The sequence below is a fragment of the Gallinula chloropus genome (assembly GCF_964237585.1).
Source record: "Gallinula chloropus genome assembly, chromosome: 1".
In the NCBI taxonomy this organism is placed as follows: domain Eukaryota; kingdom Metazoa; phylum Chordata; class Aves; order Gruiformes; family Rallidae; genus Gallinula; species Gallinula chloropus.
Genome location: NC_140085.1, coordinates 215,431,274 through 215,445,153, shown reverse-complemented (window position 1 = coordinate 215,445,153; position 13,880 = coordinate 215,431,274). Strand labels below are relative to the sequence as shown.

Below are 13,880 nucleotides of genomic sequence, written 5' to 3'. Positions count from 1 at the left end.
GGACTCTAGAGACTACAGACCTTCAGTCCTGCTCCCATCCTCCCTGGCAGCCTGAGGCACGGTGAGTTTGCAGGAAGAACCTGGAAGCAGTTCTGTCTCTCCTCCCTGTGCTTCTAGTGGGAGGATGACCAGAGGCATCCTGCTTTATCATAGAATCCCAGACTGGTCTGGGCTGGGAGGGACCCCAAGGGTCCCAGAGCCCCAACCCCCTGCCACAGGCAGGGACACCAACCTCCAGCCCTGGAGCTACACAAGGGTGCCCAGGGCCCCAGCCAACCTGGCCTTGGACACCCCCAGGGACGGGGCACCCACCCCCTCTCTGGGCAGCCCCTTCCAGCCCCTCACCACTCTCTCTGCACAGAACTTCCCCCCAGTCTCTCCTCTCCCTCTTCCCTCCTCCAGCTTCACTCCAGCCCCTTGTCCTGCCAGTCTCTGCCCTTTAACAGTGTCCCTGTAGTTTCCACCTCACCCTGATCGCTGTACAGACCCTGGGTGAGTAATCATGTCCTGAAGCTTCAGCACACCTCTTTCCCCTCTGTATGTCTGAGGATGGCCCGTGTTCTGCTGGTGTGGCAGGGCCAGGCTCTCCTGGTCTGCACTCCCCAGAAGTTTGCCAGGTTTCCACAGGCAGAGCAGGGCCTGATCCTGCACCAGCTCCTCTGCTTTCCCAGGGGTTCCCAGCAGAAGCCCAGGGTCGGCACTCGGGGGCTTTTCTCTCAGTTTGGTGACTTGTTCCCTGCCCCCTGTGAGCAGAAGGAGCTGGGACAGGGCTGGGACAGGGCTGGGACAGGGCTGGGACAGGTGCCTGTGCACCCACCTGCGCTGTCTGCCTGTGCCTGCCTGTGCCAGGCTGGGTGTGTGGAGGTGTGTGCGCTCCGGCTGCCGGGGGGCAGCTCCCGCTGCGCTCTGCTGTAGCACAGCTTTGCTGGTCAGGGTGTTGCCTCTGCTCCAAGGCTCCAGACCGGGGGGCTGCTGGAGCGTCCCTGTCCCTCGCTGCCCGTGTCTGGCCTGTGACCCGGTGCCTTTCGTTCCAGGGCAGCTGGTGAGATGGAGTACCCTTGTTTCATCCTGACCAGCACCAACAGCAGCCCAGACCGGGACCCTCTCCTTCTTTCTGGGTGGCTTTCCAGCACGGGAAAGCACTCAGCTGTGGTCTGCTGTTCCTCTCTGCTCTACCTACCTCCTGGCACTGCTGGGGAACCTGGCTGTCCTCTGCGTCATCAAGGCAGAGCGCAGCCTCCACGCACCCATGTACCTCCTCCTTGCCATGCTGGCCGTGGCCGACCTGGGCTTGTCCAGCTCCACGTACCCCACCATGCTGAGGGTGCTGTGGCTGGAGGCCAGGGAGATCAGCTTTGGCCCCTGCCTTGCCCAGATGTTTTTCATCCACACCTTCACTGACATGGAGTCTGCTGTCCTCCTGGCCATGGCCTTCGATCGCTACGTGGCCATCTGCCACCCGCTGCGATACTCCTCCATCCTCACCAACTCGGTGGCCACCAAGATCTGTCTGGCCATCGTTGTCAGGACCACCCTTGTCCTGGTCCCACTCCCCATCCTGCTGACCCGGCTGTGTTTCTCCAGGGTCAGCAAGCTCTCCCACCCCTACTGCCTGCACCCAGACATCATCAGACACGCCGGCTCGGACACGAGGGCAAACAGCATCTACGGGCTCTTCGTGCTGCTCTCCACGCTGGGTTTGGACTTGCTCTTTGTCTTCCTGTCTTACCTTCTCATCCTAAAGACCATCCTGAGTGTGGCGACCTGGAGGGAGCGTCTCAAAGCCCTCAACACCTGCGTCTCACACATCTGCACTGTCCTGCTCTTCTTCATCCCCATGCTCTGCCTGTCCATGATGCACCGGTTCGGCAAGTACCTGTCCCCCCAGGCCTACGTCGTCACAGCCAACGTCCACTTCCTTGTCCCACCCATCCTCAATCCTCTTGTTTACAGCATGAAAACCAAACCCATCCGGAGAGGGATACTGAGGATGCTCTGCCAAAGAGGCATCCACAGGTCCAGGGTCGCCCTTTGCCAGTAGAGCCGAAGTGGTGGCAGCTGCCAACTGTCTTACACAGGGTTCAACCCCCAAGAAGATCGATCAGGAGAGGGCAACAAGCCAGACTGCTGGGTACGTGGCAAGTAAGAATACAGGGAGGGTAAAACACCCACAGAAGGTAAAGAAGATGTAGATATCAGCTGTGGGAGCCAGTCCCCAGGAGATGATGGGAGGGCTGGAGCCCCTCTGCTCTGGAGCCAGGCTGGGAGAGCTGGGCTGGCTCAGCCTGGAGAAGGGAGAGGGAGAGGGAGAGGGGAAGAGGAGAGGAGAGGAGAGGAGAGGAGAGGAGAGGAGAGGAGAGGAGAGGAGAGGAGAGGAGAGGAGAGGAGAGGAGAGGAGAGGAGAGGAGAGGAGAGGAGAGGAGAGGAGAGGAGAGGAGAGGAGAGGAGAGGAGAGGAGAGGAGAGGAGAGGAGAGGAGAGGAGAGGAGAGGAGAGGAGAGGAGAGGAGAGGAGAGGAGAGGAGAGGAGAGGAGAGGAGAGGAGAGGAGAGGAGAGGAGAGGAGAGGAGAGGAGAGGAGAGGAGGCTGCTTGTGGGGAGAGCTCTGAGCCCCTTCCTGTCCCTCGAGGGGCTCCAGGAGAGCTGGAGAGGGGCTGGTGCCCAGGGTAGGGAGGGCCAGGCCCAGGGGAACAGCCTCCAGCTGCAGGGGGGGGATGGAGAGGGGCTGGGGGGCAGGAACCCTTCCTGGGGAGGTGGGAAGCCCTGGCACAGGGTGCCCAGAGAAGCTGGGGCTGCCCTGGGACCCCTGGCAGGGCCCAAGGCCAGGCTGGATGGGGCTGGGGGCACCCTGGGCTGGGGGGTGTCCTGCCTGTGGTACAGGGGTACAGGGATGGGCTCGCCCTGTGTGCAGGGGAGCAGCTGTGGGATTTGGTGACATGGGGCACTAACTGATGAGGAGGCCAGAATGTGGAATGGCCCAAGGCTGGAGCTGAGGAGCAGACAAACAGGCCCCAGCATCTGGGGATGGATTCAGGCAGCTTCTGCTCTGCTCCAGCATTCAGGGGACCCACAGGCACAAGAACTGGGACCCATGGACACCGAATGCAGCGGGTGAGGGTCGTGTCCTCCGAGGAGCCCGGCCACATCTACGTGGTGCTGGTCACATCTACGTGAGCGCTGCTGGTTTGGGTGCCAGGGCAGGCACTGCCTCCTCTGATGGCCCTTTGGGCCACCTCAGACCATGCTTGGCCCCAGGCTGGTCTGCAGCCATAACGCCTTCATCCCTTGCACGTGAGGTAGAGGATGAGAGGCACAGGGGACAGGGTTGACCCTCCGCAGACACAGCAGGACTGCTGTCCAGCCCCCTGCCTTGATACCAACTTCCAGACTCTCAGACACGGACCAGAAGTGTTTCTTCTCTTCAAACCCCCAGTTCTTTCCTCCCCAGGTTCTTCTTTGCTCCACCCGGAGCATTTCCCCTGGGGTAGGATACAGCTCCAGGCTTCCTGAGACAAGTGGCATTGGTGTGTGAGGGTTCCAAGGCTGCAGCACGAGGCCTCCTCAGGCTCAGGAGAGGGATTTCCCCCCACTGGTGTGGATGGCTCCGAGCTGTTCCAGAGGTGTGGGACTGTGTGAGCCAACAGCCCTGGGATGGGCATTGTGAAACTCTTCAAACAGTCGGGAACTCTCTTGTCTTGTGCCAGCACTGTAGGGAGACCAGTCTGTGGGAGGCACTGTCCCTGGGAGCTGAAGGCTGTCCCCTGGGCTCCCCCAGCCTTCCCAGGCTCAGGCCCCTTGGCACCCACCTGCGCACCCCAGGAACACTGGCAGATCCATCCTCCTACGTGTGATGAATGGGAACCCCCAGCCGAAGAGCCGCTGCCCCAGCCGCGGTGGGAGCGTTGGGCGGTGCTGGCGAGAGGCTCCACAGGCACCAGCGCTGCCCAGCAGAGGAGGGTGGCAGAGGCTTCCAGGAGCTCAGAAAGCAGCGGGATAAATCCACAGGAGAGGGATCCTCCCGTGCCAAAACAGCCTCTCGGTGCTTCTCTGAGAGCACCACAGCTCTGCCTGGTGTTAAACTCTTCTGCAGGGTCTGCCGGGGCCCAGGCTGTTGGGCTGGGATCGCTCCTGTGATCCCCGGGGCCGGGATCGCTCCTGGCTCCCCGGGGCTGGGATCGCTCCTGTGATCCCCGGGGCGGGAATCGCTCCTGGTTCCCCGGGGCTGGGCTCGCTTCTGGCTCCCCGGGGCTGGGATCCCTCCTGGCTCCCCGGGGCTGGGCTCGCTCCTGGCTCCCCGGGGCTGGGATCGCTCCTGTGATCCCCGGGGCTGGGATCGCTCCTGGCTCCCCGGGGCTGGGATCGCTCCTGGTTCCCCGGGGCTGGGATCCCTCCTGGCTCCCCGGGGCTGGGATCGCTCCTGGCTCCCCGGGGCTGGGCTCGCTTCTGGCTCCCCGGGGCTGGGATCGCTCCTGGTTCCCCGGGGCTGGGATCGCTCCTGGCTCCCCGGGGCTGGGATCGCTCCTGTGATCCCCGGGGCTGGGATCGCTCCTGTGATCCCCGGGGCTGGGATCGCTCCTGGCTCCCCGGGGCTGGGATCGCTCCTGTGATCCCCGGGGCTGGGATCGCTCCTGGTTCCCCGGGGCTGGGATCGCTCCTGGCTCCCCGGGGCTGGGATCGCTCCTGTGATCCCCGGGGCTGGGATCGCTCCTGGCTCCCCGGGGCTGGGATCGCTCCTGATTCCCCGGGGCTGGGATCGCTCCTGTGATCCCCGGGGCTGGGATCGCTCCTGTGATCCCCGGGGCTGGGATCGCTCCTGGCTCCCCGGGGCTGGGATCGCTCCTGTGATCCCTGGGGCTGGGATCGCTCCTGGCTCCCCGGGGCTGGGATCGCTCCTGGCTCCCCGGGGCTGGGCTCGCTCCTGGTTCCCCGGGGCTGGGATCGCTCCCGGCTCCCCGGGGCTGGGATCGCTCCTGGTTCCCCGGGGCTGGGCTCGCTCCTGTGATCCCCGGGGCTGGGCTCGCTCCTGGCTCCCCGGGGCTGGGCTCGCTCCTGGCTCCCCGGGGCTGGGATCGCTCCTGGCTCCCCGGGGCTGGGCTCGCTCCTGGTTCCCCGGGGCTGGGATCGCTCCTGGCTCCCCGGGGCTGGGATCGCTCCTGGTTCCCCGGGGCTGGGATCGCTCCTGGCTCCCCGGGGCTGGGATCGCTCCTGTGATCCCCGGGGCTGGGATCGCTCCTGTGATCCCCGGGGCCGGGATCGCTCCTGGCTCCCCGGGGCTGGGATCGCTCCTGGCTCCCCGGGGCTGGGCTCCCTCCCGGCTCCCCTGGGCTGGGCTCCTTCCTGGCTCCCTGGGGCTGGAATCGCTCCTGTGATCCCCGGGGCGGGGCTCCCTCCTGGTTCCCCGGGGCTGGGATCGCTCCTGGTTCCCCGGGGCTGGGATCGCTCCTGGTTCCCCGGGGCTGGGATCCCTCCTGGCTCCCCGGGGCCGGGATCGCTCCTGGTTCCCGTGCTGGCGCAGGCTGGGCTCGCTCTGCTGCCCTGGAGCGAGTCCTTCCACCGCTGCCCGGGAGCCCCGCGGGGTCGAGGTCAGGCCGGTCGGCGCTCCGAGCTGCCCGGCCCTGAGGATGTCCCTGGATGTTGGGGGTGGATTAGGTGGCCTGGAAAGGTCCCACCAGCCCCCCCCTCCTGTGGCTCTGAGCCCAGCGCGGCCGCAGCCGGACTCACCGCGCAGAGCGCTGGCGGCAGCAGCGGGGGCGAAGGGTCCGCAGACCCCCACCCCTCCTTCGCCCGGGGCATCCGCCGCGGCCCAGCCCGGCACCCCGGGGCGCTGCGGCGGGCGGAGCGCGGCTCGTTGCTTCCCTCTGCTGGGGGCTGCGGGGCGGGATGCGGGATGCGGGATGCGGGGCGGGATGCGGGATGCTGGGTGCTGCGGGGTGGGATGCAGGATGAGGGATGCTGGGTGCTGTGGGGAAGGATACAGGATGAGGGATGCTGGGTGCTGCAGGGTGGGATGAGGGATGCTGGGTGCTGTAGGGTGGGATGAGGGATGCTGGGTGCTGCGGGGAGAGATACAGGATGAGGGATGCTGGGTGCTGCAGGGTGGGATGCAGGATGCTGGGTGCTGCAGGGTGCGATGCAGGATGCTGGGTGCTGCAGGGTGGGATGAGGGATGCTGGGTGCTGCGGGGTGGGATGCAGGATGCTGGGTGCTGCGGGGTGGGATGAGGGATGCTGGGTGCTGCAGGGTGGGATGCAGGATGCTGGGTGCTGCAGGGTGCGATGCAGGATGCAGGATGCTGCAGGGTGGGATGCAGGATTCTGGGTGCTGCAGGGTGGGATGCAGGATGCTGGGTGCTGCAGGGTGGGATGCAGGATTCTGGGTGCTACAGGGTGGGATGCAGGATGCTGGATGCTGCAGGGTGGGATGCAGGATGAGGGGTCCTCCTGGTCCCTGCCACCCCAGCCCCCCATGGCCTCAGCCTCTGGTGGGGGACTCCTTGTGCTCACATGGGGCTGCAGGGGGTGGCTTATCTCCACTTTGGGGACCACAAGAAAGCAAATCCTGGAGTCACAAAGGTTTCCCTGTGCCAGACTCGCCCCACAGGCTCCGTGTGCCACGTCAGGCCCTGCACAGAAGGGATGCTGCTTCTCTTTTCCCCGCCTTTTGTCACTTCTCTCCATCTTCTGGAGGAGGGAGATGGTCCAGGGGTAACAGGGGCTCACCTGAGGGCTTCCTGAAGGCCCTTTGCAGAGGAACCCCAGTTAAGGCTCCAGCAAAGGATGGATGTGCAGAGACCTGCAGACACCACAGCCCCCAACACACCCCCAACACACCCCCCCTCCCCAAATACAGCTGCTGCATTCCAGACAGAGCTTTGGTGTAGAGATGTTTATGTTGACAGCCCAAAAGCTGCCACTGCCACTGCCACCAGTGTGGGACAGGGGAGAGGAGCCCCTGGCAGCTGCTGGGCAGGGACAGAACCCTTGGGACTGCTCGAGACCCCGGTCCCCACGTGCAGGGTGTGAGAGGTGACACCAGCCCCCCGCCCCAAGACCCCCTGAGGCCCCCACAGGGAGGGACACTGATAATTCCAGCTTTGCCAGTCCATAACGCTGATTTTCAGGCAGGAGGGAAGGCAGGTCAGGCTGCCCGTGCCCCAGGTGTGTCAAGGGGGTCACTGGGGCTTCAGGACCCTATTTAAAACCAGGACTACTTAGACTCGAGTCAGCCTGAGCCAGGGGTGATGTGCTGCACTACCTGTGCTGGGGCTGGGCAGTGGCTTTGGGAAAATACCCCTGGTTTTCAGGGCTCAAAAGATCTGATCCTGAAATGTTGATTCCCAGGATGTCAGGTCACAGCTTTCCTGGGAGAGGAAAGGAAAAGCAGGAAAGGAAGAAGAAAAGGGGGAAAGAAAATAAAATCAATCCTAAAAACAGCCTCTCTGGTTTTATTTCAGCAACTAAATCTAGATTCAGTGCTTGATTTAAGGTGCCCAAGGCTGGCTTTCCTCACAGTTTTATTACCTCCCATTCCCCCACCCCTCCTCCTCCTCCCTGACCAGTCCCAATCTTTGTTAATTTTGGGGTTTATGCCCCCAAAGAGACTCCTCACGGGGCACAAGCTGGTGCTGAGCGTCCAGAGCAGGAACAGCAGCAAAGCCGTGTGAATGAACCTCCCTGCTGCTGGGAGCTGCAGCCTCTGCCACCCAGAGAGGCTGGGGGAGCACGGGGAGAGGCGGCAGCAGCGGCAGATCCCGTCTCATCCGGGTGGGATTGGCAGGAGAGGGTCAGCATCGCCTCTCCGTGTGTCTGCAGCCAGCCCAGCACATCCCCATCCCGCTGAGGAGGAGCTGGGGCAGGTCAGCATCACCCCCCCTCATCCCCATCCCGCTGCAGAGGAGCTGGGGCAGGTCAGCATCACCCCCCCTCATCCCCATCCCACTGCAGAGGAGCTGGGGCAGGTCAGCATCACCCCCCCCATCCCCATCCTGCTGCAGAGGAGCTGGGGCAGGTCAGCATCACCCCCCCTCATCCCCATCCCGCTGAGGAGGAGCTGGGGCAGGTCAGCATCACCCCCCCTCATCCCCATCCCATCGCAGAGGAGCTGGGGCAGCGCTCCCGTGGCTCTGCGCCCCGGCCCCGGGAGGCGGTGGCAATTAGCCCCTGCCCTTGATGAGGTTCCGCTCACAGCCTCACGCAGCCCGCGTGCTCCCCATCGCGCAGCACAGGGCAGGGCTCTGCCCCTCCCGGCAGCCCCCCAGGGACTCGGGGGCAGCGCATAAACGCCCCCACCTCCCTGCTGCTCTGCAGCATCCCTCGGGCGCAGAGGCAGCATCCTCAGGTCTGGACACCTCGGGAGCTGGTGGCTGGTCTGCAGTGGCCGCTGTTTGTGCCTCAGGTTCAAACCAGAAGGTGAAACTCTGCAGCCAGAAGCTCTCCAGCTCCCCTCTGACCTGCAGCTTTGGGCTCTGAGGCGGGAACACCCTTCTCCAGGACGGGCCTGTCCTGTCCCTGCTCCTGCCGCGGCTCCTTGCGCAGAGCTGGGGCTCTGCTGCTGGTCCTGGGGAGGGGGCAGCAGGGGGCTGCACAGGCCTGAGATTGCAGCCCGAGACCCAAGGGCTGCCTGAGAGTGTGACTCATGGTGAGGGCAACGGGGAGGGGGTCCAAGGAAGCAGAAGCAGGACAAGGCTCCTGCCACCATCACCAGGCTGCTGCTGGTCAGCTGGAGACCCAGCCCCGACCACCCACCCTCTGTGAAGGGTTTGTGGCTTCTCCTCCCCTGCTCTTTCCCTGGAAATACTGGGAATCACCCCCCTGGGTGGGCTGAGGAAGTGGGAGCACAGACAGGAGTCCCCAGGTAGCACCAAGGAGAGCTGCAGCCGTGCCTGGGGAGGAGGGAGAGGGCTCTGCTCACAGGGACCCCCCACGTGTGGGGTCACAGGAGGGTTTGGGCTGGTTCAGTGCACATCTGGCAGCAGATGTGGCCAGCTGAGAGCAGGGTAGGACGATGTGACAGGCCGTGGGGCAGGCTGCAGCAGGGCAGCACTGCTGGGCTCTGTCCCACCCAGCTGCAGGGCAAATGCCCCCCCAGCCCCTGCGCCGTGGGGCGATGATTGGGCTCTGGAGTGAGCAAACACTGAGGGTCCTGAGCTGCTCCACGCAGGCTCCGTGCCAGGGCTGCACAGCTGTCCTGCCATAGAGTCAGAGGATGTTCTGGGCTGGGAGGGACCCCAAGGGTCCCAGAGCCCCAACCCCCTGCCACAGGCAGGGACACCAACCTCCAGGCCTGGAGCTACACAAGGTAGCCCAGGGCCCCAGCCAACCTGGCCTTGGACACCCCCAGGGACGGGGCACCCACCCCCTCTCTGGGCAGCCCCTTCCAGCCCCTCACCATTCTCTCTGCACAGAACTTCCCCCCAGTCTCTCCTCTCCCCCTTCCCTCCTCCAGCTTCAGTCCAGCCCCTTGTCCTGCCAGTCTCTGCCCTTTAACAAGCCCATTCCCCTCCTGTTCCTCTGCTCCCCTCAGGGACGGGGAGGCTGCAGTGAGGTCCCCACGTGCTCCCTCTGCCTCAGACCTTTGCCTCTGAGTTTGCTTTAAAATTCAGCGTCTGCTCTGCCTCCCTGGCTCCCTGCAACTCCCTTGGTGCTCTGCAGGGTGCTGATCCTCTGCCCTGCATCCTTCTGATCAGGCTCATGGGTCATCCTTCCACGTCAGCCGTGGGCTGCCCTGGATGCTGGGCGAGCCTCCCCCGCCTGCTGCCACGCGCCCTGCGCTGCGACTGAGCGAGGAGAGAGGTGAGGAACCAGCACGGTGAATAACACCAGTGCCAGTCAGTCCCAGCGTGTCCCCTGCCTCATATATACCCCTTTGGGTGCTTCAGAGCAGAGGCACAGGCAATAGCAGCACTTGAGGCTGGGGAGGGGGGATGGATTCTGGGGTCCTCTGCCAAGACTTTGGACCCAGCTGTGAACTCTGGTAAATCCCCTGGCTGGGTTTCAATATCTGAGGGCACAAATCACACTTGTAAATGTAATTTGTTACTTGATTTGGAGTGGGGACCTCAAGGAGGCTTCCCCAGTGTGTGTGGGAGGTGGTTTTTTAAAAGACTTTGGGGTGGGTTTCTCTGTGTTAGGAGCTGTGCTGCCCGTCTCTTCCCCCGCCTTCTCTTGCAGGGAAAGGAGCCCAAACTAACCCAGCCTCCACCCCACCATGGCAGCTACCAATCAAACCAGCCTCCAGCCCTCCTCCCTCCTCCTGCTGGGCATGGTGGGCCTGGAGCACCTGCACGCCTGGCTCTCCATCCCCTTCTGCCTGATGTACCTCGCGGCGCTGCTGGGCAACGTCCTCCTGCTGCTCACCATCGCCCGGGAGCGGCGCCTGCACGAGCCCATGTACCTCTTGCTGGCCATGCTGGCGGTGGCAGATCTGGTGTTATCCTCCTCCACGGTGCCCAAGGCCCTGGGTGTATTCTGGTCCTTTTCCAGGGAGATGTCTTTCCACGCCTGCCTGACCCAGATGTTCTTCGTCCACGTCAGCTTCATCGCAGAGTCCACCATCCTGCTGGCCATGGCCTTCGACCGCTACGTGGCCATCTGCCACCCGCTGCGCTACGCCACGCTGCTCACGCACCTGCTGGTGGCCAAGCTGGGGCTGGCTGCCGTGGCCAGGGGCTTCTGCATCATGTTCCCCCCCATCTTCCTGCTGAAGAGGCTGCCCTACTGCGGGCACACGGTGATGCCCCACACCTACTGCGAGCACATGGGCATCGCCCGCCTGGCCTGCGCCGACATCTCCATCAACATCTGGTACGGCTTTGCCACCACCCTGCTGTCCCCAGGGCTGGACATTGTGCTCATCGGGGTGTCCTACGTGCTCATCCTGCGGGCTGTCTTCAGGCTCTCCTCCAAGGACGCCCAGCTCAAGGCAGTCGGCACCTGCAGCTCTCACGCCTGCGTCATTCTGCTGTTCTACACCCCGGCCTTTTTCTCCTTCTTCACCCACCGGTTTGGTCCCCGTGTCCCCCACCACGTCCACATCCTGCTGGCCAACCTCTACATGGTCCTGCCACCCATGCTCAACCCCATCATCTACACCATGAAAAACAGAGCAATTCGGGACAAGGTGTCCCAGGTGCTCTTCAGGGCCGGGCAAGCGCGGTCACAGGGGTGCTGCTCCTTCCAAAGTGGGCACGGAGACGGGGCCACAGCAGAGGATCACAGAGCTGTGGGGTGGGAAGGGCCCCCCAGAGCCCATGGGGTCCCACCCCCTGCCCAAGCAGGGTCCCTAGGACAGGTCAGGGCTGGAATCTCTCCAGAGAAGGAGACTCCACACCCCCTGGGCAGCCTGGCCCAGGGCTCCCTCACCCTCACTGGGAAGAAGTTCTTCCCCACATTGGGGGGAACTCCCTGGGCTCCAACTTGAGCCCATCGCCCCTTGTCCTGTCCCCACAGACACTGAGCAGAGGCTGCCCATGGCCCCCTGGGTCCCACCCTTCAGCTCTTGAGAACCAGTGATCAGATCCCCTCTCAGGCTCTTCTCTCCAGGCTGAACAGCCCCAGCTCCCTCAGCATTTCCTCACAGGGGAGATGCTCCAGGCCCTTCAGCATCCCTGTCCCTCTTCTGGACTCTCTCCAGAAAGACCACATGCCTGTGAAATAACCCCTTTCTTAGACTCAGCCCAGCATTGCTGCTGATCAGGTCTCCTGGTAGATGTTTCCTCAGACTCAACATGAATGTAAAAGGAGGAATTAGCTGGGAACCCGACTGGAACTCAGGCTGACACTGTCTGGTGTTGTACCTTTGCCACCAGAGCTTATCAGTGGGTTTGGTTGGCCCTTCGTGGTGGTGAGAAGCACGTTTCCTGCCTGGACTCTGCCATGTTCTGCTCCCCACCGAGTTCTTGTTGCTGTATCTCAAAGTTTTCAGGAAATATTGAGTATTTTCCTTGCTATAAGCTGAGAAAAAACCTACCATGTGGGGCTAAAGGTGGGATTTACTGTTCAGGATGCTCTGACCTCCTCGGTGCAGGCTAGATAAACGTGATCAACACTTCAGTTCCCACTGCCAGGAGTAGTTCCTACTGCCAGGAGTAGTTCCTACTGCTCCCTGTGTGCTGCTGGGCTTTTGCTCATTCGTAAAAGCTGGAGATATTTTTTGGGGGGAAGCAAAACTGAAGACAAACCCAGGAGTTTTAATAAAAAGGGGTGAATTATTGTAAAATGGTTCGTGGCTCAAGCTTCTGCATCTTCCCAAGGGCCACATTCCAAGGGTACTTCCCAGGGAGCACCGATGCCTGTGCTGCCCTGTCCTGCATCCCACGCAGCTCCTGATGCTGAGCAGGGGGTCAAGCCGCCTCCAGACCCTCCCCTCCTGCCTGTCACTGCTCCAGAGACTGGTCTGACCTTGCTGCACCCATCTCACTGCTCCTGATCTCCCCAGGGTCGCTCCTCCCCTGTCAGACCCGGTAGAAAACAACCCAAAAAGGGAGCTGAGGCGGGAGCTGACAGGCAGGAACACGGCCCCTCGCTCCCTCCCATTCACAGGGGAAGGTGAGTCAGCTGTAGAAGGATGAGGGGTGGGAGGAGGGGAAGCTGGTAAGGGTTAGTATGCAAAACCCTGTAGGAAGTGTGGGAGATTCGTGCGGGGGCCGCGTGTTTTCACACAGAAAAATCCGTACCCAGGAGAAAGGAGGACTCAGAGAGAGATTTCCTGAGCAGTTACCAAGAGACAGCTCTGCCACTACATCAGCAGTGACCCTGTCAGTCAGGGCTGCTCAGGAAATGTTTGCCTTGAGGAAGAAGCCAGGGGCTAAAGCTTTGCTGTCTGTGGCTGGTGTTTTCCTCTGGGGGTCTCAAAAGAAGCCCCTGACACAACAAGCAAAGGAACTCTAAGAGACCTGCAGCTCCAGGGGACTGGCATTTAAGCAGAGCAGGGTCCCCTCGAGCTGCACAGGACAGCGCCCAGGATCAGGAGCTGGGATGGCTCCAGAGATGGAGGGAGACTCCCCAACCTCTCTGGGCAGCCTGGCCCAGGGCTCTGACACCCTCCCAGCACACAAGTTCCTCCTCAGGCTCAGGGGGAACTTCCTCTGCTCCAGTCTGTGCCCACGGCCCCTTGTCCTGTCCCTGGGCCCCCCGGAACACAGCCTGACCCCTCCTCCTGAGCCCACCCCTCAGGGGTTGCTCAGCACTGAGAAGATCCCCTCAGGCTTCTCTTCTCCAGGCTGAGCAGCCCCGAGTCCCTCAGCCTCTCTGCCCCAGAGAGATGTTCTGGTGGCCTCAGCATCCCCACAGCCCTTTGCTGTCCCCTCTCCAGGAGCTCCCTGTCCTTCCTGCCCCGGGGAGCCCAGCCCCACACACCCTGTTCCCCATGAGGCCTCCCCAGGGCAGAGCAGAGGGGCAGGACAACCCCCCTGACCTGCTGCCCACACTTCTCCTGGTACCCCCAGGATGCCGTTGGCTTTCCTGGCCCCAGGACACGTTGCTGGGCACGGTCAGCCCGGTGCCCCCCAGCACTCACTCCCAGGGCTTCTCCCACAGACTGTTCATACACAACTGGGTGCAGGCTCATGGCACAAAGAGCCTTTGCTTTCCTGGTCAGCAGATCCCCTTGGTCCCAATTATGCCAAGCAGAGACTTTATCCACCAGGCAAAAAGGGGGCAAATCCAGTATGAATTCCTCCCACTTGTGAGACAGGAGTTGGATCGCAGAATCACGTTGTCTGCAGGTGATGGGGAACTTCTGAGGAAAGGGGGCAGCCCCAGCAGCTTTCTGGAGGTGTTGCAGCCTGGGGCTGGGCAGGGGGAAAGGAGAAGGGGGAGCAGCAGGCTGCAGGGCCAGGAGAAGCAGCTGGAGCAGAGTGTGTTGGGACAGGAAGGTGGTCAGAC

At 62.8% G+C, this 13,880-nt stretch overlaps 1 protein-coding gene across 1 annotated transcript in view; it reads left to right on the top strand.

Annotated features, from left to right (window-relative positions):
• The window catches only part of LOC311188947 (uncharacterized protein), a gene marked incomplete at both ends in the record, with an annotated part of 20,052 nt that extends 7,487 nt beyond the window's left edge, over positions 1 to 12,565 (top strand). Inside the window, 5 exons of the mRNA XM_084260520.1 lie at positions 1,131 to 2,006; positions 2,079 to 2,131; positions 9,683 to 9,804; positions 10,191 to 11,159; positions 12,433 to 12,565. Of these exons, the coding sequence (XP_084116646.1) occupies positions 1,131 to 2,006; positions 2,079 to 2,131; positions 9,683 to 9,804; positions 10,191 to 11,159; positions 12,433 to 12,565 (2,153 nt within the window). The remainder of the gene's footprint in view (positions 1 to 1,130; positions 2,007 to 2,078; positions 2,132 to 9,682; positions 9,805 to 10,190; positions 11,160 to 12,432) is intronic.
• Positions 12,566 to 13,880: the final 1,315 nt, after the last annotated feature.